General features: G+C 41.5%; 1 protein-coding gene and 1 long non-coding RNA gene across 9 annotated transcripts; one reads left to right on the top strand and one right to left on the bottom strand.

Annotated features, from left to right (window-relative positions):
• The first annotated feature begins 626 nt into the window (after positions 1–626).
• On the top strand, positions 627–25,873 carry LOC117404615 (cellular tumor antigen p53). Of its 8 annotated transcripts, none has more exons than XM_059014399.1 (11): positions 627–774; positions 10,170–10,295; positions 11,748–11,781; positions 12,390–12,629; positions 18,567–18,753; positions 19,927–20,039; positions 21,518–21,627; positions 21,843–21,982; positions 23,166–23,248; positions 23,943–24,046; positions 25,508–25,873. In XM_059014399.1, exons 2-11 carry the CDS (start codon positions 10,225–10,227, stop codon positions 25,596–25,598), a joined length of 1,173 nt encoding a protein of 390 aa, XP_058870382.1. In that variant the 5' UTR covers positions 627–774; positions 10,170–10,224; the 3' UTR covers positions 25,599–25,873. The 8 variants fall into 8 exon arrangements, with proteins under 8 accessions (XP_058870382.1, XP_058870384.1, XP_058870379.1 ...); XM_059014401.1 differs by having other exon boundaries at positions 629–774; positions 10,173–10,295; XM_059014396.1 differs by lacking the exon at positions 627–774 and adding an exon at positions 7,262–7,393.
• On the bottom strand, positions 5,466–17,475 carry LOC131721154 (uncharacterized). Its single transcript, XR_009319881.1, has 2 exons — positions 16,767–17,475; positions 5,466–6,834 (listed from the first exon to the last, which is right to left on the bottom strand). It is a non-coding gene; the product is annotated as an uncharacterized LOC131721154 (long non-coding RNA).
• Positions 25,874–26,643: the final 770 nt, after the last annotated feature.

The raw sequence follows: 26,643 nt of genomic DNA, 5'->3' as shown, positions 1-26,643 counted from the left end.
CTGCCTCTGTGTGTGTGTGTGCCTGTGTGTCTGTCTGTGTGTCTGTGTGTGTGCCTGTGTGTCTATCTGTCTGTGTGTTTGTGTGTGCCTGTGTGCCTGTCTGCCTGTCTGTGTGTGTGTGTCTGCCTGTCTGTGTGTGTGTGTCTGCCTGTCTTTGTGTGTGTGTGTGTGTGTGTGTGTGTGTGTGTGATTGCTCTGCTCACCTGAGCTGTGCCTCAACGTCAGCTGGCTACAAAAGGTTAAACTGCGCTTGACTGCACTGTGAAGAGCTTTTACCTTGGCTGCACTCGGCACAGCAAACTCTGACAAGGCTGGGCTGTGTGTCTGTGTGTCGTGGCTGCGTCGGTCTGAACCACGGTCGATGTGTCGGAAGGGGAATTTCAACAAGGCATATTTCAAACGAGGTGTAATGCTGTTGGATTACATGGCTGTTTAAAAGAGAGCTTGGGACTGAGAGAGAGAGAGAGAGAAAGGGAGGGAGAGAGAGAGAGGCAGATAGGGAAGGAGAGAGAGAGAGAGAGGGAGTGATCTGGTGTTTCTGTTTCCGTTTAGATGTGGGAGGGTTGCCTTGTGACAATGCATTTCTAACTGCCGCTAATTAAAAAAAAAAAAATGAATACCAAAAAAACCCCCAACTTAGTCAGCAGATCCCAGCTGCCATCTTCCCTAAACCAAAAGACATTGTAACAGCAAGGCAGTTGAGTTTAGTGAGGCTCTTGCGTTTCAGTCAGAGAGCTTGTCACTGTTTCAATGAAGCCAACTGGATCACAGGAGGTACGTACGCAAGCTGTTTGTCTCATTTCCTTGTCTTTAATGAATGAGGTGCTTCTGAATAGCGAAGGGCTGAAAATGTGTGTGTGTGTGTTTTTTTTAAGCTTTAAATAAAATCGTTTTTAATTTAATTGGAATTTCGGTGCTGGATCTGAGGCTTTTATTCTTGAATGGTAGGCCTCTCTCTGCCTTCCTCTAAGCAGTGCAAAAAAACAACAACTCTGGGGATGTCATTTGAGTATTTGGGGGGACCAACCAATGGGAAAAAGACCCCAATTTCGGCGGTAGAATTCTCCGGCTTCCGATTGGCGGCGTCGACGTAATTTATACATTATTTTACGTTTTTCAGACGTTTTTTGCTTGTTTTCCCTGCACACCCCCCTCCTCCTCCTCTCTCCCTCCCTTCTCCCTTTCTCTTCTGGTATAAATTCGGCTTGGGTTCTATTTTCGCCATTTATCACGCGTTTTAAAGATGGATGCGGACGACAACGCTACGTTTTCGTTATTTTCGACGGACTACGGCGGATTCGAACCCGGTTTTGGGGCTAGTCCGGACTTCGTTTGCAGCAGGTGGGTCTCTAATTCAGCTGCTGTCTTGCCTGTCCTCCTCAAACACTCCAGTCTTGAAATAACTGGATTTTGTTTTTCTGGTCCGAATTTTTGGTTTTTCTCGGCCGTATTTTCACCCGCGACTTCGCGCCGTTATAAACGCGGTAATTCACGTGGTTAAAAATATTGTCCTTTTTTTTTTTTTTTTTTTTAATGGAAAGTGGGGGAGAGTTGCTTGTGTTTTTACAGAGGCATGTGCACGAGTTTATTACAGAATGATTTTACCAACATGAAAAAAATATTCAAACTGAACTCAAATCCACGTTCGATTATATTAAAGATATGATCTGTTTTTTTCTTGTTGTTATGTCGAAATATATTTTTAAATATATTAGTCGGACACAAATGTTGCAAGTGTCCTTGATATATTTATAAGAAGGAAGATATTTAAATTATATATTTGTATAGCAGAGAAAAAAGATATATCTATCACCGGTTTTTTTAATTTGATTTTTATAAGTGTTTAAACTTTGTCAGCTGTGGTATAGGAAAGCTGTGCTGCATTAAAATCATTGCAGATACATGCTTAACGTGGTACTACACATCAGAGCTACTGAGCTACTGATAAACTAGATGCAACACAGTCAAGCAGACGAAAGCAATCAATACAGTCGCGTTTCGGTAGCTATTACACGCTTGGTATCCTAATATCAATCCGATGTAATCAATACTTAACCCTGTGATGCCCATTTCTGTATCGCATGTGATGCGACCCTGATCCAGCACTCTGTATTGTTATTTTTTTAATCCAGCCTCACAAACCAGAATATTTCATATCCAGTGCATTATGTGTTGCCAGACGGGGGGGGTGGGGGGGGGGTGCTTTGCACAAGAAATGGAGCCTACAGCTCTGTCCAGAAGTTTTGCATCGCCCTGCATGTAGGATTGACTCATTTTTCCTTCATAAAGTCGAATGCAACCTGCTGGATAAAGTTACGTTAACATATTGAATTGCACGCCGCTTTGTAGTTTTTCATAGGCTTAAGGAAAAAGTGACCACAATTGAAAAACGTGACATTTTCGAAATCTAACATGAAATACTGCTGTATTGCTGTTGGGGCTTCTGCGCTATGATTTTGTAGTTTCTTTGATTTGTATATTCTCGAGTCACTGAATTAGTGTGCGTCTCAGAATGACTGACTTGGATTTGACAATATCAGATCCACAGTGACACTTACACAGTATGAGAGACCCTTAATGCATTTCCATAGTAGTTACTTAGTAAATACACGTGTACTTACAATGTTATTATGCATAGTTACAATGAACAATTGTGTACATTTTTTTTTGCATGCTATAACACTGGCCCTAAACCTTTTTTTGATGCAATTGTGCACCTATATACTGCAGATTTACATGCATAATAACATTGTAATGCTGTGTAAGTTGCACACGTGTAATTACTGTGTAACTACTATGTAAATACAGATGTTTCTTCTTTAATGGAGCTGCTTCAGGGAGAGTTTCTGCAAAACTTGCCTGCTGTCTTCCTGTACTGAATCCTGTGCAGGCCCACAGTTTTGTTCGTTTTGAAACGGTGTTGCCTAATTTGCATCATTGTTTTAATGTGTCATCTTAAACAGCATCATGTGTATATATATATATATATATATATATATATATATATATATATATATATATATATATATATATATATATAATATAAATTTATTTCTTAGCAGATGTCCTTATCCAGGGCGACTTACAATTGTTACAAGATATCACATTGTTTCTACATACAATTACCCATTTATACAGTTGGGTTTTTACTGGAGCAATCTAGGTAAAGTACCTTGCTCAAGGGTACAGCAGCAGTGTCCCCCACCTGGGATTGAACCCACGACCCTCTGGTCAAGAGTCCAGAGCCCTAACCACGACTCCACACTAAATATATATGTATTTCATCGCCTGATGAAAACTAAAAGTTGAAACGTGTTGCGGACGTGGATCAGAAGTTTGAAGTTCAACAAAATAAATAAAATGAATCTTGGATAACTTGAATAGTGTGGATCACTAAGAAAAACCGCCAGGTGTGAGCCCAGGTTCTCTCTGCAGTCCTGAATCGGAAGGATAAAGGTGTGTTGGAACATTCAGGCTGGCTGGCATAAACTGAGAGAGACGATAGCTTTCTTTATATATATATATATATATGTATGTATTTATTTCTTAGCAGATGCCCTTATCCAGGGCGACTTACAGTTGTTACAAAATATCACATTACAGATTAAAGCTGTTAGAAAATACATTAAAGTCAGTAATAAATATCAAATAAGAGAAAATAAAAAATACAGTAAATAATTACATTTGAGAGCGATATTGACTGACAGCAGTTAAACTTATAGTACAAATATTTGCTTATTGAGTAAACTCCATTAAGAGCAAGCAGTCAGTCCAATAAATGGATGAGAACGATTTCAAATAAGAACGATTACAAAGAAACCATGTGAATACGGATACCTACAAGAGTAAAATCAACTACAAGATACAGAGGATAGAATTATGATTGAGAGCAGTATAGAATACAGCAAAGTGTGGAGCCTTCAGTGTGAGTACAAGATGATGCAGGTGCTGGTACAGCTGGGTGCCATATAGTCCAGTGTAGTGGAGAGTTGTGTGTTTATATGAGTATAATATGTGACAGATCGTGCTAAACAATATACTGAAGGCTGAAGCTGTTTCAAGACGCCGCTCGCATTAAAAACTGGATGCAAAGCAGGGTAGTAATCAAGTCGTTTTAATGACTCTGGACAAGATTTTAGCATCACCTAGAATTTTAAGATTGAGACGTTAATTTAAAAAAAAAACACCTATATGAACATAATTTTGATCTTTTATTTAACATCATGTAGTCAAAGAAACTACTAAATGATCTCACAAAAAAGTCTATACCGGAAGCCATAATAGCAGTACAGTAGTATTTCATGTTAGATTTCGAAATGTCACATTTTTCAATTTTTGTCAGTCTTGTGTTATATGGTAATAAAAACAATTAACATTTTAATCCAAGGTGGCCATTATTATTATTATTATTATTATTATTATTATTATTATTATTATTATTATTATTATTATTATGATAATTTGTAATATTATTCATAATTCATGTTATCATTATAATTACTATTAATTATGGCGCCATTTTAAAAACTGCCAAATACAATTAATATAATTCCAGCAATGTTAAAAACTGCCCTCAAATAGACTGTACGATGCATCTATTAAACTGAAATTCTAATGAAATAATTTTAATACAATCAAAACTCTCATCTCATAAAAGTCACGCGTTTGGGCTCCAGTGCCTTCATATATATATATATATAAACATCGTGTAATCAAAGAAACTGCAAAATGATCTCGCAAAAGTCCATACCGGAAGCCATAATAGTAGTACAGTAGTATTTCATGTTAGATTTTGAAATGTCAAGTCTTTTAGTTAAGTATCTGGAAAACTACAAAGCGGTGTGCAATTCAATATGTTAACGGAACATTATTCAGCAGGTTTCATTCGACTGTATGAAGCAGAATTACTTCAATCTACAGTATATATAGAGAGAGAGAGAGAGAGGCTGACGATGCTGAATTTCTGGTCACAGCTGTGCAGTATTTTAATTAAAATGAACACGCATTAAATTAATTTCCTGATACTAAGATTTTTCTACACGATCCAGGTCGTTTCACAGCTGCTTATTGTAAATGACTTAATGTAATTACAATTCACTCGACACCAATGTCCAGTTTGCGCGAATTATTTTGGAAGGAAAGTTTGAATTAAACGTAACGCCCTCGTTCGAACAGCTGAGTACAAAGGATATTGGGAAATGTATTGTAGTGCTGTTTTTGGGGACTACGGATCCCACGATGCATTGCGAGTTGCCATAGTTCCATGACGCACAGAAATGAGTGACCAGCGCAAACGTGCACTATCTTTGCAGAGAAGCGGAGGTGTTGAAAGCTAATGCACCTCCATAGAAGAGAAAGAAAAATGCTGCAGATTAACATCCCCACGTGGAATAAAATCTCTTATCCAAGAGACCTGGTCAACAAGGTGGGATATAATTAAAATAAAACACACACACACACACAAATTCAAAAAATAAACTTTTATTAGGGGTCAAATGGCGTTTTTACTGAGGGAGGTTTAACTCTCTATTAATATTATTAGTATTTATTTATTAATTTATTTGGCAGACGCCTTTATCCCAGGCGACTCACACAGGTGTTACAGGGCAGCACAGGGTTACAATGCAAGCTTCATATTTAAATACAGTGTAGTTTACAATAAGTGCAATATTATTATTATTATTATTATTATTTAGTCAATTAGCAGAGGCTTTTATCCAAAGCGACTTACAGAGACTAGGGGGTGAACTATGCATCATCAACAACTGCTGCTGCTGCTGCTGCTGCTGCAGAGTCACTTCCAATAGGACCTCGTTTGTTTTGCGTCTCATCCGAAGGACGGAGCACAAGGAGGTTCAGTGACTTGCTCAGGGTCACACACAGGGAGTCAGTGGCTGAGCCAGGATTTGAACCTCCTGGTATCAAGATCCTTTAAGCGCTGGACCACACAGCCTCCTGCTAAAATACAATATGAACTAAGAGGATACAGCAAGTTAGGATTACAGCAAAGCAGATTTCATGAATCACTCTCAGTGTCATTTCCGGTCTCCAGGGCTCCCTGTATCTGGGATGAATCAATTCATTGTTGTTCTGACTGGCTTTGTTCCCTGTCAGGTCAAGTTGTTTCAGTGGCTTCGTCTGCCTGCCTACAGCCTTAGTGGGTGAGAGATGGCTTGTATGATTTTTATAACAGGAGGGTAGCTCACTTCATATTGGACTCAGATAAAATGGGATAATACAGCTCTGGCGAAATGTTTTGCATCCCCTTTTAGAATGAACTGATTCTGTGAGAGCTGGCTTATAAAAGCAGGTCATGATGACTTTCCTTGCAAGAGAGCGACTGTTCTTTGCATGCTAATATTGTGAGAGAGGCATGGTGGAGACCAACCAAGGACTAGCTTTGCTGTGTTATAATGCGAGCCTTGGCTGAAGTGTAATGCTGGCTTCAGGGATCAATCAAAACGTGGCCCCTCTGACGCATCACCATGCCAACCGTCTGGAATTAATATTATTATTTACTTGGCAGACGCCTTTATCCCAGGCGACTCACGCAGGTGTTACAGGGCAGCACAGGGTTACAATGCAAGCTTCATATTTAAATACAGGTGTAGTTTACAGTCAGTGCAACTAATAACACTACTAGAATACAATATGAACTAGGATGCAACAAGTTAGGGTTACAGCAAGTTATATCTACAGTGACATGTTAGCAGTGCAAGGATAGCACATCAGTTGAGGATCCAGTAACGTGGTGCTGAGGTCAGGCGAGTCCAGTGCAGAGTAGGAGGGGCGGATCAGGAGATCTACAAGCGCAGTCTGAACAGGGGGCACTACCTGCAGAGGATATTATTATTATTATTATTATTATTATTATTATTATTATTATTTATTTCTTAGCAGACGCCCTTATCCAGGGCGACTTACAATCGTAAGCAAATACATTTCAAGTGTTACAATACAAGTAATACAATAAGAGCAAGAAATACAATAACTTTTGTTCAAGCAAAGTACAAGTGTATGGATATGTAAACAAACTGGACTGCCAAACAAGCTGCGTCGTAGTGTTGAGAGAATGATTCATTATCGGTGTGCATTTGTTTGTGTCGATACTGCGTCCCGTATGTAAAATGGCACCATTACACAGGCAGAGATTAAAAGGGGTGTATTATTTAGGGATAAACATTTGCGCTTTTTCTCGCGATTATACGGTCAACCCAAATCACATGACCGGTGGCGGGCTTCAAGGTTCCCCTCCCCCTCCGGTTTAAGTCGGGGATTCCCCAAAACGTGGAGGTCTGTCTAAAAATCAGAGTGAAAAAAATACAAACACATTGTAGCAGACCAGCTCGCCTGGGCATTTGACCCGAGTGTTTAAAGCGGGACAGGACTGACGGTAAGCAGCGCTTTGAAGCAGAGATACACAGAGTGAGTCATATTGTTGGAAAAAATATAGTCATTTCCTAACAGTCTGAGTGAGTGTTTAATTCAAGCAGAATCACATGCGATATGTTTTAAAATTGCATCGCAATCGTTTCGTTTTAACACAGCTGAGATAATGCGGATACTGCTAGTGTACCAGCACCACGAAATATGAAGAAGCTGTAAAAACATAACTTGCTAATTTTACAGTGTGTTGGTAGCAGCTCGGGTTTAATTGGCATTTACGTTATTTTTTCTTGATTTTATTTTTTAATTAAGAATGTTTCTTTTTGTAGTCCCGTTTAATGCAACCGACCGTATCCGCGTAATAATATTATTCAGCACATTTGCACGGCACCAGATTGGGGGGGGAGGAGGGGACCGACTTTGTATTTGTTTTATTAATTCGTTGTTTTCAAAGTACGAATAAAAAAAAACTTAATATAAAATCAAGTCGTTGAGTTGAAGGACGTCGATTTTTTTTTTTCATTGCAACTTTTGTCTGTGTGTGTGTGAAACACTGTAGCAAATGTACCTATTGATAAACTATTTATTTTTTTAACTGGACAAGTGATAATTTTCCACTGACATTTATTCTAGAACAGCGCAAAGTAGCGGATATCAAGTTGTTTTTTTGGTTTTTTTTTCTGTTTACCGACATTTCCTGTGTTTAGTGATCCATTAATCTCGCACTATCACTAGTTCGATTGTGATAACCAAAATTATATATATATATATATATATATATATATATATATATATATCGTCTAGTTTTGATTTATAGCTAACTTTAAAAATAAAAGCTGTTCAAGGATTTATTTGAACTACACATTCTGGGCTGGTTTTGTTTCAAGAATATAATTATCTGCTTCTTTCAGTATCGTTGATAGTTGCAAAGTTTACTAACTTGTACTAATTATTAGTTTTTTACGGAGTGTGTTTTTATTTATTTACCCAAGAGCCTGTGTATAAATCACGTCTTAATATTTAATTCGGTAAGTTTTTATCTTTTTTTTTTTTTAATTACGAACTTTTTCACCCAAAATGTGAAGAAATTTAAATAAAATGCACGGGGCTTGAACTTTAGAGAAGGTTCCAAAAAAATATATTGAGGGAGGTATGTTGAAAGCTAAACGGTATATTTCTAAACCGAAGTTAGTCTTTTCTTTGCCAGACTTAAAACAAATGCAAAATAAAAATCGAATTTCTTCGCGTTATTCAAATGTTTTGATTTTATTTTATTTTTTTTTCGTCTTCAATTGGTCTATCTAGTCGCCTCCTTCCCTTTCCTGTTTTGGTGCTGCCCGGGGAAACATCATTTTTTGTGATGGGGGGGGCGGATCACTCGCTTTTTCGGTTTCTGGTTTCCTTTCTTTGGGTATAAAATTCTCATATCTGTCATTTAAACAGTCCAGCAGTAATCCACACGTAATTCCAATGCGGTTAAAACACATTTATTGTTAACGGCGTGGGAATCAAGTATCGCTGTTTTTCTCCCCTTTTCGTGAACTTGGTTTTGTTTCGTCCTATTTTCTCTTCACTTGGACGAGTGTATTTGTATTTTCCGACGGGGGAGTTCTTTTAGGTTGTTAATTAGTTTACAGTTAATTTTTAAAGTTTATTTTTCCAGTAAAGAAAAACAAATGCGTTTTTTTTCATCATTCGTTCTCCAATAACTTTTTAAACCGTATTTTTCATGCTGTGGAAGCGGGTATGCCATGTTGACGGTTAATGGTTTTACCCGATGAGGTCAGTACACGCGAATGGACGACAAGCGAGCGTTTCTCTCTGAAGGAGAGACGAGTCGGCTGTTAACAAAATGTGTGTTTTAAAATCTACTTATCCCTATTTAAAAATAAACAAATAACACTTTAGAAACATAGTCACCCTCTCTAAAGATCCAAACACCAAGTAACCGGTGTTTTAAAAACAATTCCCAAACCTTAAATGGTTTCGGTACCTAATATATAGATGTGTTCCGATTACTGATTCTGATTTTCGGTGTTTTACCGACTATCCTTAATTCAATTGATCCCTGTTCAGCTATTCGTCTATTTCAATCACACACCGATTATTATTATCATTATTATTTATTTATTTCTTAGCAGACGCCCTTATCCAGGGCGACTTACAGTCGTAAACAAAAATACATTCACATTGCAAGTTATAATACAATAACACCGAGAAACGCGTTCATAGCAAAATTGATTTCATTTAAAAAAAAAGTATAACAACTAAATTGGCTTTTAAATCGACCCAGTCTTAATTTTTCATTTACAGGCAGGACATACAAACGTGTTAGTAAGCGACTCCTATTAAAGTTATAATGAAAAATAAAGTATTTGAGGAGGGACGCGCTTTCTAACAGTCCTTCTGCAGCGTGACTGTATTTACATTCAGGAGTCGCTTCTGCTTGGAAGTGAAAAAGTCAGACTTGCGATTTAAAAGCTGTAAAATAAATCAATATTGTTATGAACGCGTTTCTCTGTGTGTGATTGAGGTACACGAATGGCTGAACGGGGAGCAATTGAATCGGAGGGGCCCACAAATCGATGTACAAATTACCCATTGTCCTTTTTTAAACTTCTATACGTGCCTGATTTGAAAAACCTAGTAAAACCAGGAATGGATCAAACTGCTCTGCAACGAGAGTCTCGCTGCCACACCCCTGACAATTCTGTGGCAGTGAAGCGTTTTTTTTGTTTTGTTTTTTTAAAATCCCGGGATCTGAATTCTCTCTCCCTCCTCAGCAGTGCAGAGTGGCTTGCCTGTCACTGTGGTAACCGCACTCATTTCCAAGACGAGATGGCCGACCCCGTGTCTGACAGTCTGGAACCGTTGAGCCAGGAGTCCTTCCAGGAGCTGTGGAACATCGTGTGAGTATCTGAGGGGAGAGGAAACGAGAGTCGGAGCCCCTTTTTACAAACCAGCGTGCATTTCAAACTCGCCTGGCAGGGCGTGAGTCGACTCTCGTTCATGTGAATTTCAAAATAAACAGGAGGTTCAAATCCCGGCTCAGCCACTGACTCCCTGTGTGTGTGTGACCCTGAGCAAGTCACTGAACCTCCTTGTGCTCCGTCCTTCGGATAAGACGCAAAACAAACGAGGTCCTATTGGAAGTGACTCTGCAGCAGCAGCAGCAGCAGTTGTTGATGATGCATAGTTCACCCCCTAGTCTCTGTAAGTCGCTTTGGTTACAAGCATCTACTAAATAATAACTCAACTGCCAAAATAGTCGACTCTCAAGTAATAAGAATGGATCTTTTATTTTTTTTTATTAATCTGATCAGTAATTCTTATCAGAAATCTGAAGCCAAGCCCACCACGCTGAAGTTACAGTAACGCTGAAATCAAATTTCAGTTGCAGAGCTGTGAAAAGTATTCTACTTTTTAAAAGCGCTGTGCGGTTTATTGAAAATGCGTGACGGGAAGTGAACTCTTTTTAAAAAGGTATGCATTGCAACTGGAAACCTGCGTGTCGCATTCTGATCGCTGCTAAACCACAGAAGCGAGGCGTTCTCAACAGCAGGGTACTGAGCAGATCAGAAACGCTGGCGAGTTGCATCCACAGTCTGCTGTTCGTAGGCCTGTGTCGTTGTATCCTGGTTTTTCAGAACGGCTCACAGTGTTTGTGGGGATGTTAATCTGCAGCAGCATTTCTTTCTCTTCTACGGAGGTGCATTAGCTTTCAACACCTCCTCTTCTCTGTAATGAGAGCACGTTTCACTCATTTCTGTGCGTCATGGAACTATGGCGACACGCAGTGCATCATGGGATCTGTAGTCCCCAAACAGCGCTACAGCACAGAGGCGCTAATCTGAATGCTAGTGAATACATTTCCCAGTATCCTTTGCACGCGGCTGTTCGAACTAGGGCGGTTTTCGTTTCAAAAGGGGTGCTGAATGAAATTCATTTAGAACCCCGGGTTTGTCCTGATGATGAGAATTGGCTTTGAATGATCGTTAGCCGTTTTTGCGTTTATGAAATTGAGCTGTTTTGTTAAGACGTGATTTCAGGGAGTGTGTGTTCATAGCAATTTATAAAAAGCATTTCTTCCTTCAGGAAGTGTTTCGTGAAGTGTTTTCAGCTAGCTTGTGCTTAGGGTCTTGTAGTGATGTTAAACACAGCTTTCTATTGCAAGCTTGGCCACATCCACTCTCTTTCAATTTCAATAATAAGAGATGGCTTTTTAGAGCCTTGGTCAGCACAGCTTTAAAGGGGAGGCCAGTGATCATGCCAACAGGGCTAATAAGAGGTAAGAACGTTGATTGTAAAGCCATGATGCCATACTGAAGGCTCTATTAATTCCTTTTTGTTTCTTTCTTTAGAGGAACCAGAGGCAATGAATTCTGGCAGGAAAATGTGAGAAACTTTTTTTATTAATTTTCACCCTGTTTAGACAACCTAACACAGAACATCTCCCTCCCAGTCCCTCCTCAGCTCTAACCACTAGAGCCACACTGCTTCCCTCCTTCCCAGTCCTTCCTCAGCTCCACTAGAGCCACACTGCTTCCCTCCCTCCCAGTCCCTCCTCAGCTCCACTAGAGCCACACTGCTTCCCTCCCTCCCAGTCCCTCCTCAGCTCCACTAGAGCCACACTGCTTCCCTCCCTCCCAGTCCCTCCTCAGCTCCACTAGAGCCACACTGCTTCCCTCCCTCCCAGTCCCTCCTCAGCTCCACTAGAGCCACACTGCCTCCCTCCCTCCCAGTCCCTCCTCAGCTCTAACCACTAGAGCCACACTGCTTCCCTCCCTCCCAGTCCCTCCTCAGCTCCACTAGAGCCACACTGCTTCCCTCCCTCCCAGTCCCTCCTCAGCTCCACTAGAGCCACACTGCTTCCCTCCCTCCCTAAACCCAAGAGTTTCTTAGCTACATAAGGGGTGATCCAGTGGTGGGCGGGGCTGTAGCCCGGTCTGGGCTCTGTGATTAGCCCAGCGTTGACATGCATTTCCCTGGCTCTTCCCCGGTAGGATGATATATTCCCTGAGTTGGACGGCCTGGAGACTGATGCAATTGGCGGCAGCAGCAGCAGCGCGGAGGTGCTGTTGGGGGGTCCCACTCTTGTGCAACAGCACCCCCTGCCTTACGTCTCGGAGACTGCGACCGCGACCACTGCCTCCACCGTCCCCTCCACCACGGACTACCCCGGGGAGCTGGGGTTCGAGCTGCGATTCCAGCAGTCCAGCACGGCCAAGTCTGTCACCTGCACGGTAAGGGAGAGGAGGAGGAGGAGGAGTCTGCCAGAACACACATCCTTCCACAGCTCGGGACAAAAGTTTAGCAGCAGTGTGGAGTAGTGGTGAGGGCTCTGGACTCTTGACCGGAGGGTCGTGGGTTCAATCCCAGGTGGGGGACACTGCTGCTGTACCCTTGAGCAAGGTACTTTACCTAGATTGCTCCAGTAAAAACCCAACTGTATAAATGGGTAATTGTATGTAAAAATAATGCGATATCTTGTAACAATTGTAAGTCGTCCTGGATAAGGACGTCTGCTAAGAAATTAATAATAATAATAATAATAATAATAATAATAATAATCCCCCCCATAGAACAGACTCCTTGTGCTTCATAAAGTCAAATGCAACCTCCTGAATAATGTTAAGCTAACATATTGAATTACACACGGCTTTGTGGTTTGCCAGATACTCAACAAAATCTAACATTAAACGCTTGTGTTATGGCTTCCGGTATAGACTTTTTTGCGATATGATTTTGTAGTTTCTTCGATTACATGATTAAGTAAATAAATTCCAGGGCTCCCGAGTGGCGCAGCTGGTAAAGGCACTATGTTCGAGTCCAGGCTATTCCACAGCCCTCCGTGGACAGGAGCTCCCAGGGGGCGGCGCGTAATTGGCCGAGCGTCGCCCGAGGGCGGAGTTTAGGTCGGCCAGGGTGTCCTCCGCTCACCGCGCACCAGCGACCCCTGTGGTCTGGCCGGGTGCCTGCCTGTAAGCTGCACAGAGCTGCGTGGTCCTCCGACGCTGTATCTCTGAGGCGGCTGCACGGTGAGCCTGCAGAGTGAAAAGAAGCGGGCGGCTGCTGCAGTGACCAGTGAGTGTGGCTCCGCCTCCCTGCCAGAGCGAGGTCCTATCAGTGACGAGGGAGCCCGGGCTCGTGTGCAGAAGAGAATTATTCTAGAACTAGAACCTCCCCAAAACAGCGCGGGGTACAGAAATACAGAAACGAGACTTCATTCGATGACCGAAGTTTCGCTATAGACAGAAATACAGAAACGAGACTTCATTCGATGACCGAAGTTTCGCTATAGACAGAAATACAGAAACGAGACTTCATTCGATGACCAAAGTTTCACTATAGACAGAAATACAGAAACGAGACTTCATTCGATGACCGAAGTTTCACTATAGACAGAAATACAGAAACGAGACTTCATTCGATGACCGAAGTTTCACTATAGACAGAAATACAGAAACGAGACTTCATTCGATGACCGAAGTTTCACTATAGACAGAAATACAGAAACGAGACTTCATTCGATGACCGAAGTTTCACTATAGACAGAAATACAGAAACGAGACTTCATTCGATGACCGAAGTTTCACTATAGACAGAAATACAGAAACGAGACTTCATTCGATGACCGAAGTTTCACTATAGACAGAAATACAGAAACGAGACTTCATTCAATGACCGAAGTTTCACTATAGACAGAAATACAGAAACGAGACTTCATTCAATGACCGAAGTTTCACTATAGACAGAAATACTGAAAAAAACTAAAATTCAGTGGGATTTTTTTGTTGTTTTTTTTTTAAATATATATATATATTGTTGTTTTGAGTTTCTCTCGAGTATTTAAACTGCGGAGACGGCAGAGGTTTCGCTGGGACGCGGGCGGTCGGTTAATTTGAGCTCCAGTCGCATTGGCGGATTTTTTTTACAAGTGTGTTTTAACTCCTGGTTAAGATTAACGCTTGGTTTAGCTGAAATTAGATTTGCGTTTTTAATCTCTGTCCCGCCAACAAATGAATAAATAAAGTTGGGAACTCGTAAATGCAGTTTTCTTATTCAAAAAGGATCTGATAGGAATGCAGTCGTAATTTAAAAGACGGGGTACGTGTGTGTGTGTATATATATCACACACACGCATTTAAATAAAAATAAATGATTGACATCAGTTATAAAACTAACGGTATTAATTAAAACACATTAGAGTGTAACTTTAAAAGGCTAACTTGGCTGGTGGCACTTCCAAGATGATAAATAAAAATATCCATGATACAGGAAATTAAACCGAATATTAATAATGAAACACACATAATCAGAGTCATTAAACAAACCATCGTACGTTTATTTTATTTTTGAATAGTACACGACTGTGCTGTCAATAAAAAAAATAGTAAAAAAATATTTAAAACATGAAAAATGACAACAAAATGTGAATACAAAATAGCAAACCGGAAGGACTCCCCTGTGTTTTTAATTCTTCACAAACTGAAGCCTTGTATTACTCCATATTTTATTTAATTTATTTATTTTACGTGGTTTCTGATGAATTCCTGCTCTGTTGTTTTGGCGGTTATTTTTGTCAGCCGTTGTAAACGCGGTTCGAATTTGATTTGAATTGAGCTTGGGGTTCGATTCAGACATGTCCGGACATGTCCCCTCAATGAGATTATCACACTGTGGGAAGCTTGTTAAACTTTCAATTATCGACCCAAACCTCTGAATTTATGAAGTTTCTGAAGATCAACTGGGTTTAAGTAAGTTTGTATTTTTAATTTTTTCTTATATAGTGCCGTTCACACCAAAGCGTTTTGACAATAAAAATAAATAGGAAGAAGTGATGGTAAAATTAATTTAAAAATCTAATATTAGAGGCAAAAAAAAATTATTTTTATAAAGTGCTTGTTAAAAGTGTTTTTTTTTTTTTTTTTTGTTTTATTTAAAAATGTGATTCTCTGCATTTCTAATCAAGTGGTACTTTTTTTCCTTCATAATCTGGGAGCATTGTAACCAGAACACTCATTTTCATATCCTTTTTTACTTTTTTGTTAAAAATTACTGAGAGAATCGGCCAGTTTTTGTAAATGTTTGCAGCTGTGTGTTGTAAAATATACCCGGCGGCAGATCCGATTTCTATTAAATACTGCCTGCGCTGAAAAATGAAATTCAAAAACCTATTTTAAGCTGTAGAAATTAAACGCTAGAACTGGATTTACTTCATCTTAAAATATTTTTCAAAATGTTATTTTTTTTTATTTTTGTACAAACTTGAATCGGTCCGCATTTGTATATTTAATTGACTTTGTTTTAACCTTCTTAAATATCATACAATTCTGTTCATATTACGAACACGAATTCCTGGCTGGAAAATGAAATATGTTAAGTTTTCAAAATGTCCTTTTCAATGTTATAACGGAATTGATTAAATATATATAAATATTGAGTTTCTGTAATTAAGAAATCGATCTTGAAGTCCTGACAGTAGTCACAAAGATAGTTCAGACATCAGGTTTTGCCCACGCTGTATTAAAATATAAATTATTTCATATTAAACTATACATCTTAAATGTTCTAGTATGTTAGAAGGAAGGTATATTTATTAAGGTGTGTTTGTACAGAGACATTACAGACTAAACATTTTTATTTTTGTTTTAGCCAATATATTTAAAACAAGTGTTTAACATTGTAGTTATTAATGTCTTATATGTTTGAAAACCGAAATGTTGTCTCTTTAAAAAACTTTATATACATTTATTTTTAAAAAGCTGAAGGGCTTTTGCCCAAAACGTCCTGAAAATGAGATTTTTTAAAATATTTTAAACTTTGTGTACGTCTTTTAAAAAACCTTTTCTTTTATATGCCTTCAATTTTGTACACTGCAGTTTTATTTATATATTAAATTTAAAAAAAAAACGATATATAAAACTGCAGTGTACAAAATTGAAGGCATATAAAAGAAAAGGTTTTTTAAAAGATGTACACAAAGTTTAAAATATTAAAAAAATCTCATTTTCAGGACGTTTTGGGCAAAAGCCCTTCAGCTGTTTAAAAAGAGAAGTGACTTTTTTTTAAAAATATTTTACAAAAAAATTATGAAATTTTACAAAAAGTTATTTATTTATAATCTCCAATATTGTAGTATATTACAATGTAAAAAGCATTTTATTTAGATTATAAAGAGGATGCTGTTTGTGTGGAAATAAAATATGAAAACATTCACTATTTTTATGACTAAAAAAAAAAGATATATATAAAATGAAATCATAATCAATATATTTAATATAAACCATCATTTATCATTCAAATATTTCTCCTCCCCAAAAAAAAAAAAAATCAAACCATCATTCATTAAACTAAAAATAAAAACGAGGAAACGTTACCTTTGGTCAGGTCCTTGTTCCAGAACGATGCCCAAAAATGAATCTGTTTAAAACGCAGCCGCTTTCAAATCTGAAACCGTGCACTTGAGGGCTGTGGGGTATGAAAGGGTTTGAAGTAGGGGGGTGAGACTGGAGAGCTGGATTGGGGGGGGGGGGGGTGTGTATTTAAAATTAAAAGGGGGTGGCCTGGGAGGCAACATGCTGAGTGTATTATAGGGGGGGGGAGCCTTTCAGTCTCTGCTTCAGTGGTTAATATCATGAGGAGAAACACACACACACACACACACACACACCTGTCTTTCTCTCTCTGTCTCTGTCTGTCTGTCTCTCTCTCGCATATCTCTGTCTCTCTCTGTGTCTGTCTCTCTCTCAGATCTCTTTGTCTGTCTGTCTCTCTGTCTCTGTCTGTCTGTCTCTCTCTCGCATATCTCTCTGTCTCTCTCTGTGTCTGTCTCTCTCTCAGATCTCTTTGTCTGTCTGTCTCTCTCTCTGTCTGTCTCACACACCTCTCACACACTCTTCTCTCTCACACCTATCTCTGTCTCTCTCTCTCTCTCACACCTCTCTCGCTTCTTCTCGCTCTCTCTTTCTCTCTCTCTCTCTCTCTCACACACACACTCCTCTCTCGCTTCTTCTCGCGCTCTATCTCTTTCTCTCTCACACACACTTCCTGTACCACAAGCTCACCTGTGGGAGTGGAGGAACAAGCCTGGACATGTTACTGGTTAAGGAGGGAGGGGAGGGAGTAGGAGGGAGGTTGTTTGCCTGTGTGCTTTAATATTGCCGTGGGATAGGGGGAGGGGGCAGTTTGAGCCCTGTAAAGGGACATCATCAGACGGGTTAATCTGCAGGCATGGTGGGAGAGGTAAGAGACAAGTCTGATTTCATGCAATATTCAAAATGACAAACTTTTTGACAAAGTCTTTTATTGAATGTTTTGTCACTGATTTTAAGTTGCTTTTGGTGTTTCTAATGTCAGCTCTGTTTGAGTGTTCAATCATTATGGATCTGGGTTTTTTTGTGTGTGTGCAGCTAAGTTGTTAACTTAAAACTTGTTTATTTATGTTATTGAAACTAGAAGAGACTGAGTCAAGCAGACCAGCGTTTGGGCTCCAGTGCCTTCATCAGGGTTATTGAAACTAAACTGAGTCAAGCAGACCAGCGTTTGGGCTCTAGTGCCTTCATCAGTGTTACTGAAACTAAACGGAGTCAAGCAGACCAGCGTTTGGGCTCCAGTGCCTTCATCAGTGTTATTGAAACTAAACTGAGTCAAGCAGACCAGCATTTGGGCTCCAGTGCCTTCATCAGTGTTATTGAAACTAGAAGAGACTGAGTCAAGCAGACCAGCGTTTGGGCTCTAGTGCCTTCATCAGTGTTATTGAAACTAGAAGAGACTGAGTCAAGCAGACCAGCGTTTGGGCTCTAGTGCCTTCATCAGTGTCATTGAAACTAGAAGAGACTGAGTCAAGCAGACCAGCGTTTGGGCTCCAGTGCCTTCATCAGTGTTATTGAAACTAAACTGAGTCAAGCAGACCAGCGTTTGGGCTCCAGTGCCTTCATCAGTGTTATTGAAACTAAACTGAGTCAAGCAGACCAGCGTTTGGGCTCCAGTGCCTTCATCAGTGTTATTGAAACTAAACTGAGTCAAGCAGACCAGCGTTTGGGCTCCAGTGCCTTCATCAGTGTTATTGAAACCAGAAGAGACTCGGTCAAGCTGGTCTGTTTTAGAGAATCGCTCAGAGCGTCTGCCCCGTCCTGCAGTGTCTCACACAGGCTGTGTTGCTCTCTCCCTCTCTCCAGTACTCTCCGGGCCTCAATAAGCTGTTCTGCCAGCTCGCCAAGACCTGCCCGGTCCAGATGCACGTGAGGGTCCCTCCTCCCCCCGGCGCCATCGTCCGGGCCACTGCCGTCTACAAGAAATCGGAGCACGTGGCCGAGGTGGTGAGGCGCTGCCCCCACCACGAGCGCACCCCCGAGAACAACGAAGGTACGACGCCCGCCCCAAACCACGGCGTGATACAGAACCGTTGCATTGAGATTTGGAAAAAAAATTCCTAACAGCAGCGCATAGTCGCTTTTAAAGTGGCACGGTGTGGCTCGCGAGCATTGTCATGGAAAATGTTAGAGTTTTAACACAGCGGTGTCGGGCCCCAGCCCTCGAGGGCCGCGGGGTCGGCTGGTTTTCATTCCAACTTAAGCTCTCGGTTAACGTAACTGATCTCATTTGCTCAATTGGACGTGTTTTAATATTTCTAAGGTCTTTCACAGATGATTTTTTTAAAATGCACTTCATTTCAAGGTACGCTGCCTGGAGAGAAGTGTTACATGTGTCCAATTAATCAAATAATTAGAAGAATTAAATCATTGAGAGCTCAGGGGGTGGGGTGGGGTGGGGGTTGGGGGATCGAAAGCCACTGCGGATCCTCCATGAGCTGAGTTTGACACCCCTGCTCTGACAGGTAAGTAACGACAATCAGGCCGAGTGAGCTTTTGAGTTTGCATTGTTGTAAAGTGATTTGAGAGAGTTTGGGGAGGATTCATTCATTATAAAACACCCTTCATTCAAGAACCAAGTAGCGAACTGCTCTGTGCTGTGTGTTGCTGTGCTGTGTGGTGCTGTGTGTTGCTGTGTGTTGCTGTGCGTTGCTGTGCTGTGCTGTGCTTTTTTGCTCTTCCAGCACGATACAAACACACCTATTACGTTACGTCATGTAAAGAAAGGGTTCTGATTGGTCGATACGCAGTGACCCGTTCCACCCCTTAGCTGTGTTTTATAAAACAACCCCCCCCCCCCTTACTCCGTATAGACCAGCGGTGGGCAGCCCTGGTCCTGGGGGGCCGGTGTCCCTCCTGGTTTTTGTTTCCGACTGTACCCTAAATTAATTTAATTTGACCAATTAAACTTCTAGTAAGCGCTAAATCGGTCCAGTTAAGTGATTTAGGGTACAGCTGGAACAAAAACCAGAAGGGACACCGGCCCCCCAGGACCGGGATTGGAGACCCCTGGTGTCGATCCCCTGTCTTCATGCTGTGGTTTTGTCCCCGTGTCCGAAGGCAGTTTGATTTTGAGGCAAGGCCCGCTCTTGCTCTTCAAGCCCGGGAGCGGAGTAGAGAACACGGCCGGGGCAGGGGTGCTAATGTCTTCTTGTTGCTGTGCCAGGCCCTGTCCCGCCCGGGCATCTGATCCGGATAGAGGGGAACCAGCTGGCTCAGTATGTGGAGGACCAGCGGACCAGGAGGCAGAGCGTCCTTGTGCCTTACGAGTCGCCCCAGGTAAACCCCGTTTCAAAAACGTGATTCCTGTCAGGCCTGAGGTCAGTTCCAATTGTAATAGAGTCCTTTGTAATGAAACGCCATTGCAGTGTAATTGTAATTGATCCCGGGCACACCTGTGTAATTGTAATTGCTGTATAATTGATCAATTCCAGGGCAATGCCACCCCTTTCCAAGCTGAATCATTCACAGCGCCAGGTTTTGTTTTACACTGAGAGAACGTTCTCGGATTTTCAACCGCTTTCAGTGGATATTCACTCCGAACCCCCTGAATATTATGGGATGCGGTCTGAAATTCCTTTGTATCATAAATTACATCACTGAATGTACTGTTTATAATATGTAAAAAATGTCTGTTGCCACTAGAGGGTGCTGGTGCTTACTAATGCATGAAGGCACTTTGGCTGCCTGCATTGCGTTTGTCAGTCAGCTGGAACTGAAGAGCTGAACTCCTAGTCTAAACACCATTCAACAGACTTGGCAAAAAGTATTTGAGAAATAATGAAAAGGCAATGTAAATTGAAGACTCTATGTATGTATGGAACGTGTGTGATATATATGTATTACACACACTTTATAGTATAGAGAACTCCGTGCTGTACTGGGGATCTGAGAGCCAGCTAATTCAATACAGTCTAGTATAGAGAACTCAGTGCTGTACTGGGGATCTGAGAGCCAGCTAATTCAATACAGTCTAGTATAGAGAACTCAGTGCTGTACTGGGGATCTGAGAGCAGCTAATTCAATACAGTCTAGTATAGAGAACTCAGTGCTGTACTGGGGATCTGAGAGCCAGCTAATTCAATACAGTCTAGTATAGAGAACTCAGTGCTGTACTGGGGATCTGAGAGCCAGCTAATTCAATACAGTCTAGTATAGAGAACTCAGTGCTGTACTGGGGATCTGAGAGCCAGCTAATTCAATACAGTCTAGTATAGAGAACTCAGTGCTGTACTGGGGATCTGAGAGCCAGCTAATTCAATACAGTCTAGTATAGAGAACTCAGTGCTGTACTGGGGATCTGAGAGCCAGCTAATTCAATACAGTCTAGTGTAGAGAACTCAGTGCTGTACTGGGGATCTGAGAGCCAGCTAATTCAATACAGTCTAGTGTAGAGAACTCAGTGCTATACTGGGGATCTGAGAGCCAGCTAATTCAATACAGTCTAGTGTAGAGAACTCAGTGCTATACTGGGTATCTGAGAGCCAGCTAATTCAATACAGTCTAGTATCAGAGAACTCAGTGCTGTACTGGGGATCTGAGAGCCAGCTAATTCAATACAGTCTAGTATAGAGAACTTAGTGCTGTACTGGGGATCTGAGAGCCAGCTAATTCAATACAGCCTTGAATAAAGGTGTCTGCCAAATAAATAATAATATGAATCCCTGCCTTCAATACTACTCTTCAGCACCCTCTATCTGCTCCCTCCTGCAATGACAGCTCCTAACCCCTGTCTCTGTCTGTCTGTCTGTCCGCAGGTGGGCTCGGAGTGCACCACGGTGCTCTATAACTACATGTGCAACAGCAGCTGCATGGGTGGGATGAACCGTCGGCCCATCCTCACCATCGTAACCCTGGAGACCAGCGAGTGAGTACCGCCAATCACCCTGCAGTGTAGAGCACTGGCGAGGCTGTGTGACGCGCTGAGGACTCTTACAATACTGTGTTCGGTTCTGCTCCCTCCTCAACACAGAAAGGACACTTGACAGTTTTTAGATCAGTCGGCTGCTAGGAACCAGCTGAGCACTGATGGGCTGATTTGTTTCTCTCTCTCTGTCTCGCTCCTCCTGTTCTGGGGCGCAGTGGTCGGCTGTTGGGGCGTCGCTGTTTTGAGGTGCGCGTCTGCGCCTGTCCCGGCCGGGATCTCAAGAGCGAAGAGGAGAACAGCCGCAAGCAGCTGGAGAAAGCTGGCAGCAAGGCCACCGCAGGGAGCACCAAGCGCAGTGAGTGCCTCACCCGAGACTGGGGATCGCTAGGCCTGTGAACTACAGACTCTGTGTGTGTGTGTGTGTGTGTGTGTTTCTCTCTGCCATGTAAGTTCCAGCAGTCTGGGATGGAAATCAGACTCCTATTGCATAGCAGTTTCACCCATTCCAGGTTTTACTACCAGCTTGATCAGCCCCAGTGTGTCTAGGTAACAAGCTCAGGTGTGTCTTAATATTAAACTCCAAGTAAAACCAGGAATGGATCAAACTGCAATGCAACGGGAGTCTCTTCCATCACCCAAATCTAAAAGGAAGTTGTGTGAGTTGCTCTTTCTTTCTCATTATCTCCCCTTTGTCTTTCTTTCTCTCCTTTTTCTCTCTTTTCTTTCTTCCTCTTTTTCTCTCTGTGGATCATGGACACATGTATTTTAAAAGGACATTTAAAAACCCTAAGAGCACATGCAAATATATTTGTAAAGGTAAAATCCCAAACAGAAGTTTAAGGATACCCGCAATGCAAAACTAACAGTCTTGTTTGTGGAAATCAAACATATCAAATGTCAAGTGTAGGCGAGACAGGAACAGCGTTCTGTAAAAGAATACAGAGTCCCCTGTCAAGCATAAGAAATAAAGAAAATGAACCAAGAGTTCAACACTAACGTGAACCTCCAATTGGTAGTTTTAGAAGAAATTCAATGAGAGAACGTACGACACAGAAGAATAAAGAAATCTCAATGGATTTATAGACTCAGTACCACGATGCCTGCGGGTTTAAACAGAATGGCATAGCAGATTGAAAAATCATTAACTATGTAGTAAACGCATGAATACATTTCAATAGAAATAAGGGAGTGTGGTTGCCATGGCGTCAAAATCCTAGTTCCTCCAGCGGTCGTTTTCAAACACGCTTTCCCTCGACACAGGCATGTTAAACACAGCTTCTAATAAGCACTTCATTGGTGCAATTAATTAATTTAGGGTACAGTTGGAACACAAACCAGGAGGGACACCGGCCCCCCCCCATGACCGGAATTGCCCCCCCCCCTGCTCTAGTGCCTTCACATAAACCCTGGTAAAGATCATAAGCGTTGAGATACTGGCTTCACGTTCGGTACAAAGCTCCCTTTCTGCCAGCTGTCCCATCCCAGACTTCTCATCCCTCTCTCGCACCCTGCCCCCTTGTTTCACCCCCCCCCTACAGGTATTAAGGAGGTGACCCTGCCTGCCCCCGGGTCCAGCAAGAAGAGCCGGACCGGCTCTGAAGAGGAAGTCTTCACTCTGCAGGTACTGCCCCCGGACTTATATACTACCCTCCCCCCGCAGTGCAGGCTGCAACCTGGCATGCTGTGATGTGACAGGGCTGAGAACAAGACTCCCGCTGCACAGCAGTGTGATCCAGTCCTGGTGTCACTAGGAGTTTAATAATAAGACACATCTGAGCTTGTTACCTAGACACACTGGGGCTGATCAAGCTGGTAGTAGAACCTGCAATAGGAGTCTTATTTCCATCTCTGTATTCCATCATGTCAAATTACACTGAAATTAATGAAGATCAGTTACATTTTTACTTATACTATTTGAAATCATTCTGCACGGTTCTTATTGGAATTGCAGAAATAATGTGTGTGCCTGCACTTTCCTATTTGTGTGTTCCTGTTTAAGTGTGTGTACACAAGTACACTTCAGAAATAACAGGTTTACTGCGATTTCACTTTACTTTCTACACATCTGAAGGGCTTTTGTCTGAAATGTCCTGAAATAATATTTAAAAAAATATATATTTATTATTATTATTCAAAGATACTGGACATGCTGTTTTGTGTCTAGTTTCCCTGTCTGGATTATCTCTGCATCTGCATCAGTAGAAAAATTCCCCTTGTACAAAACCACAGATGAGACTGGAGCTCTGCGGGTTGGGTTGGGTAAGATATCTCGCCGGACTGACTGCACCTGTCCTGAATCTCTCTCTCTCTCTCAGATCCACGGCAGGGAGCGGTATGAGATGCTGAAACGCATCAATGAAAGTCTGGAGCTGAAAGACCTTGTTCCCCAGAGTGAGCAGGAGAAGTACAGAGAGAAGCTGTGAGTGCGGGGGGGGGGGGGGGGGGTAACCCATTGCCATATGACTCAGCTTTCACAGCAATTCCCTTGAAGATGCTTTCATGTAAATGAACCAATAGTTACTGTAAAAACCTTTGTAAGTCTGTTTTCTAGGTATTTTAGGGGGTCCTAAAAAGGGGGGAGCGACTTATACACCAGTGTGACCTATAGGCTTTTTCATGTAATTGCTGTCTCAAAAATTGGGGGGCTTGTTTGTGGAAGGGGGGCTTATACACCGAGGTGACTTATATACTAGTTTTTACGGTAATAGTTCAACGCTTTACGAAAAAATGAACAGAACATGACCTGTCTGTCATCCAAAAACTAGCAACCTCGTTCATGGTAGATTTTGCCAAAATTGTTAAAAATGAAACATGCAGGAGAGACAGCGTTTATATAAAAAACACAGAATCGCCAGTCAAATATTAAATGAGTAGAACATGAAATGAAACTTAGATAATCTACTATAGAGGAATACAGGCAGATACACGGATAGACTCTGTGCCACGATGCCTGCAGGTTTGAATGGAAAGGAATGGTAGATCGTGACAGCATTAACTATGCAGTAAAATGACGCCACAAGCACGTTCGCCGTCCTTCCCTCACCTTTACAACGGAGTAGCAATCCATGGCAATCAACTTCTGCGCTGAGAGGTTTAAAAGCGGATTGCAAGCAAACGTAGCTTTTTCTCCCAAGTCACTGACCGTTTTGCTGCTGTAAAATGAAAATGTCAAGTGATCTGTCATCTCCTTAGACCTACCGCTGTGCATGCTGGGATATGTAGTTTTTTTTGGTCTAATCTGAGGATATGTGGTCTGGGAACTGCAATCCCACAATTCACTGCAGGGATGACCCCTTTCTGAGGAAAAGGTGTTATAATGTTATATCAAATGGGTAAGAGAAATGATCTGATGAGTGGATCTGTCTGATTTACGATAAGCTCTGTATTCCATCGCACTGTCGGCTCGGTATTGATTAGATTAATTAATGAGGGCAATTGAGGGGAACGCATTGTTGTGGCAAGTTTTTAACTAGTTTCCATTTAATTAATTCAAACCCAACAACTTGAAACTTCATGCAGGGAACAGCTTGGAAAATCTGAATCTCTGCACAGCCTGAATGTTAGCCCGCTTGCTTTGATTTCTAGCTCCTTATCAGATTAGTTACTGGATCCTCATCTGATCCTTGCACTATTGCAATGCTAATCTCTCACTGTAGATATAAATTGCTGTAATCCTAACTTGCTGCATCCTAGTTCTTTACTTGGTATTATTTGAATTTTATGTAAACTACACTATTTTTAATATTAATCTTGCATTATAACCCTGTAAGTCGCCTTGGATAAAGGCATCTGCCAAATAAATAACTTAAGGTTAAAAATTAATCCTTTTTTTGATTTATTGATTTATTTTTTAAATTGTGTTTTATACCCTTTCTCGCAGGCATAAAAACGGCCGCAAGGAGAGGGAGGGCCTGGCGCCCAAGAGAGGAAAAAAACTGCTCATCAAGGAAGACAAGAGCGATTCTGATTAAACCACGCCCCTTATGCAAAACAGGAGGTGGAGCTAAGCTCCACAGGGTGTGGCTGAGTTAAACCCCTCCCCCAACAGAAAACTGCCTTTTTATATATGTTGTTTTTTTTATACAGCCCTCTCCTCCCCTCCCTTTTGTAACTATTCAAATTAGTTCTGTTTCATCCGTTGTTCTGTGAGGGGGAGGGGTGAGATTTTGTAACTTTTTAATAAAAGAAAAACTTTTTTTTTTATGAAATGTCTATTCAAATAACAATAAAGTTACCTTGGAAACTATTGTGTTGTCCTGACTTCAAATTCCAAAATAAAACTAGGAGAGACCGAGTCAAGCAGGCCAGCGTTTGGGCTCTAGTGCCTTCATCAGTGTTATTGAAACTAGAAGAGACTGAGTCAAGCAGACCAGCGTTTGGGCTCTAGTGCCTTCATCAGTGTTATTGAAACTAGAAGAGACCGAGTCAAGCAGACCAGCGTTTGGGCTCTAGCGCCTTCATCAGTGTTATTGAAACTAGAAGAGACTGAGTCAAGCAGACCAACGTTTGGGCTCCAGTGCCTTCATCAGTGTTACTGAAACTAGAAGAGACTGAGTCAAGCAGACCAGCGTTTAGGACAAAAGATAGGAAACTCTCTCCAGGGTCACAGTGTCCTTTTGGAACCTGAATTGAACCTAGTTTAATGCAGTTATTAAATATCCGTCAATTTGCAGACGCTGTTATCCAAAGCGACTTGCAGAGACTAGGGGGTGAACTATGCATCATCAACTGCTGCTGCTGCTGCTGCAGAGTCACTTCCAATAGGAGCTTGTTTGTTTGATGTCTCATCTGAAGGACGGAGCACAAGGAGGTTCAGTGACTCGATCAGGGTCACACATAGGGAGTCAGTGGCTGAGCCGGGATTTGAACCTCCTGGTAGCAAGCCCTTTTCTTAAACCGCTGGACTGACCAGCCTGCCTGTTTTTGACGCAGTGTGTTCTGTATCTAAATTGCTGCCGCAGGTAGTTATGAATTGACTGCGTTGTTGTGTCGGACGGTCAATAAAACAAAGGCAGT

Source organism: Acipenser ruthenus, chromosome 48, assembly GCF_902713425.1.
Source record: "Acipenser ruthenus chromosome 48, fAciRut3.2 maternal haplotype, whole genome shotgun sequence".
Classification (NCBI taxonomy): Eukaryota; Metazoa; Chordata; class Actinopteri; order Acipenseriformes; family Acipenseridae; genus Acipenser; species Acipenser ruthenus.
Note: the sequence above shows the minus strand (reverse complement) of the source record. Positions and strands in the feature narration are given on the sequence as shown.

What these genes read in the sequence shown, in the direction of transcription:
- LOC117404615 (XM_059014399.1), top strand. Translation starts at nt 10,225, where the DNA reads ATGGCCGACCCCGTGTCTGACAGTCTGGAACCGTTGAGCCAGGAGTCC. An exon ending in GTAACCCTGGAGACCAGCGA is followed by an intron (nt 21,628 to 21,842) that starts GTGAGTACCGCC and finishes TCTGGGGCGCAG; the next exon opens with TGGTCGGCTGTTGGGGCGTC. An exon ending in CGCAGGGAGCACCAAGCGCA is followed by an intron (nt 21,983 to 23,165) that starts GTGAGTGCCTCA and finishes CCCCCCCTACAG; the next exon opens with GTATTAAGGAGGTGACCCTG.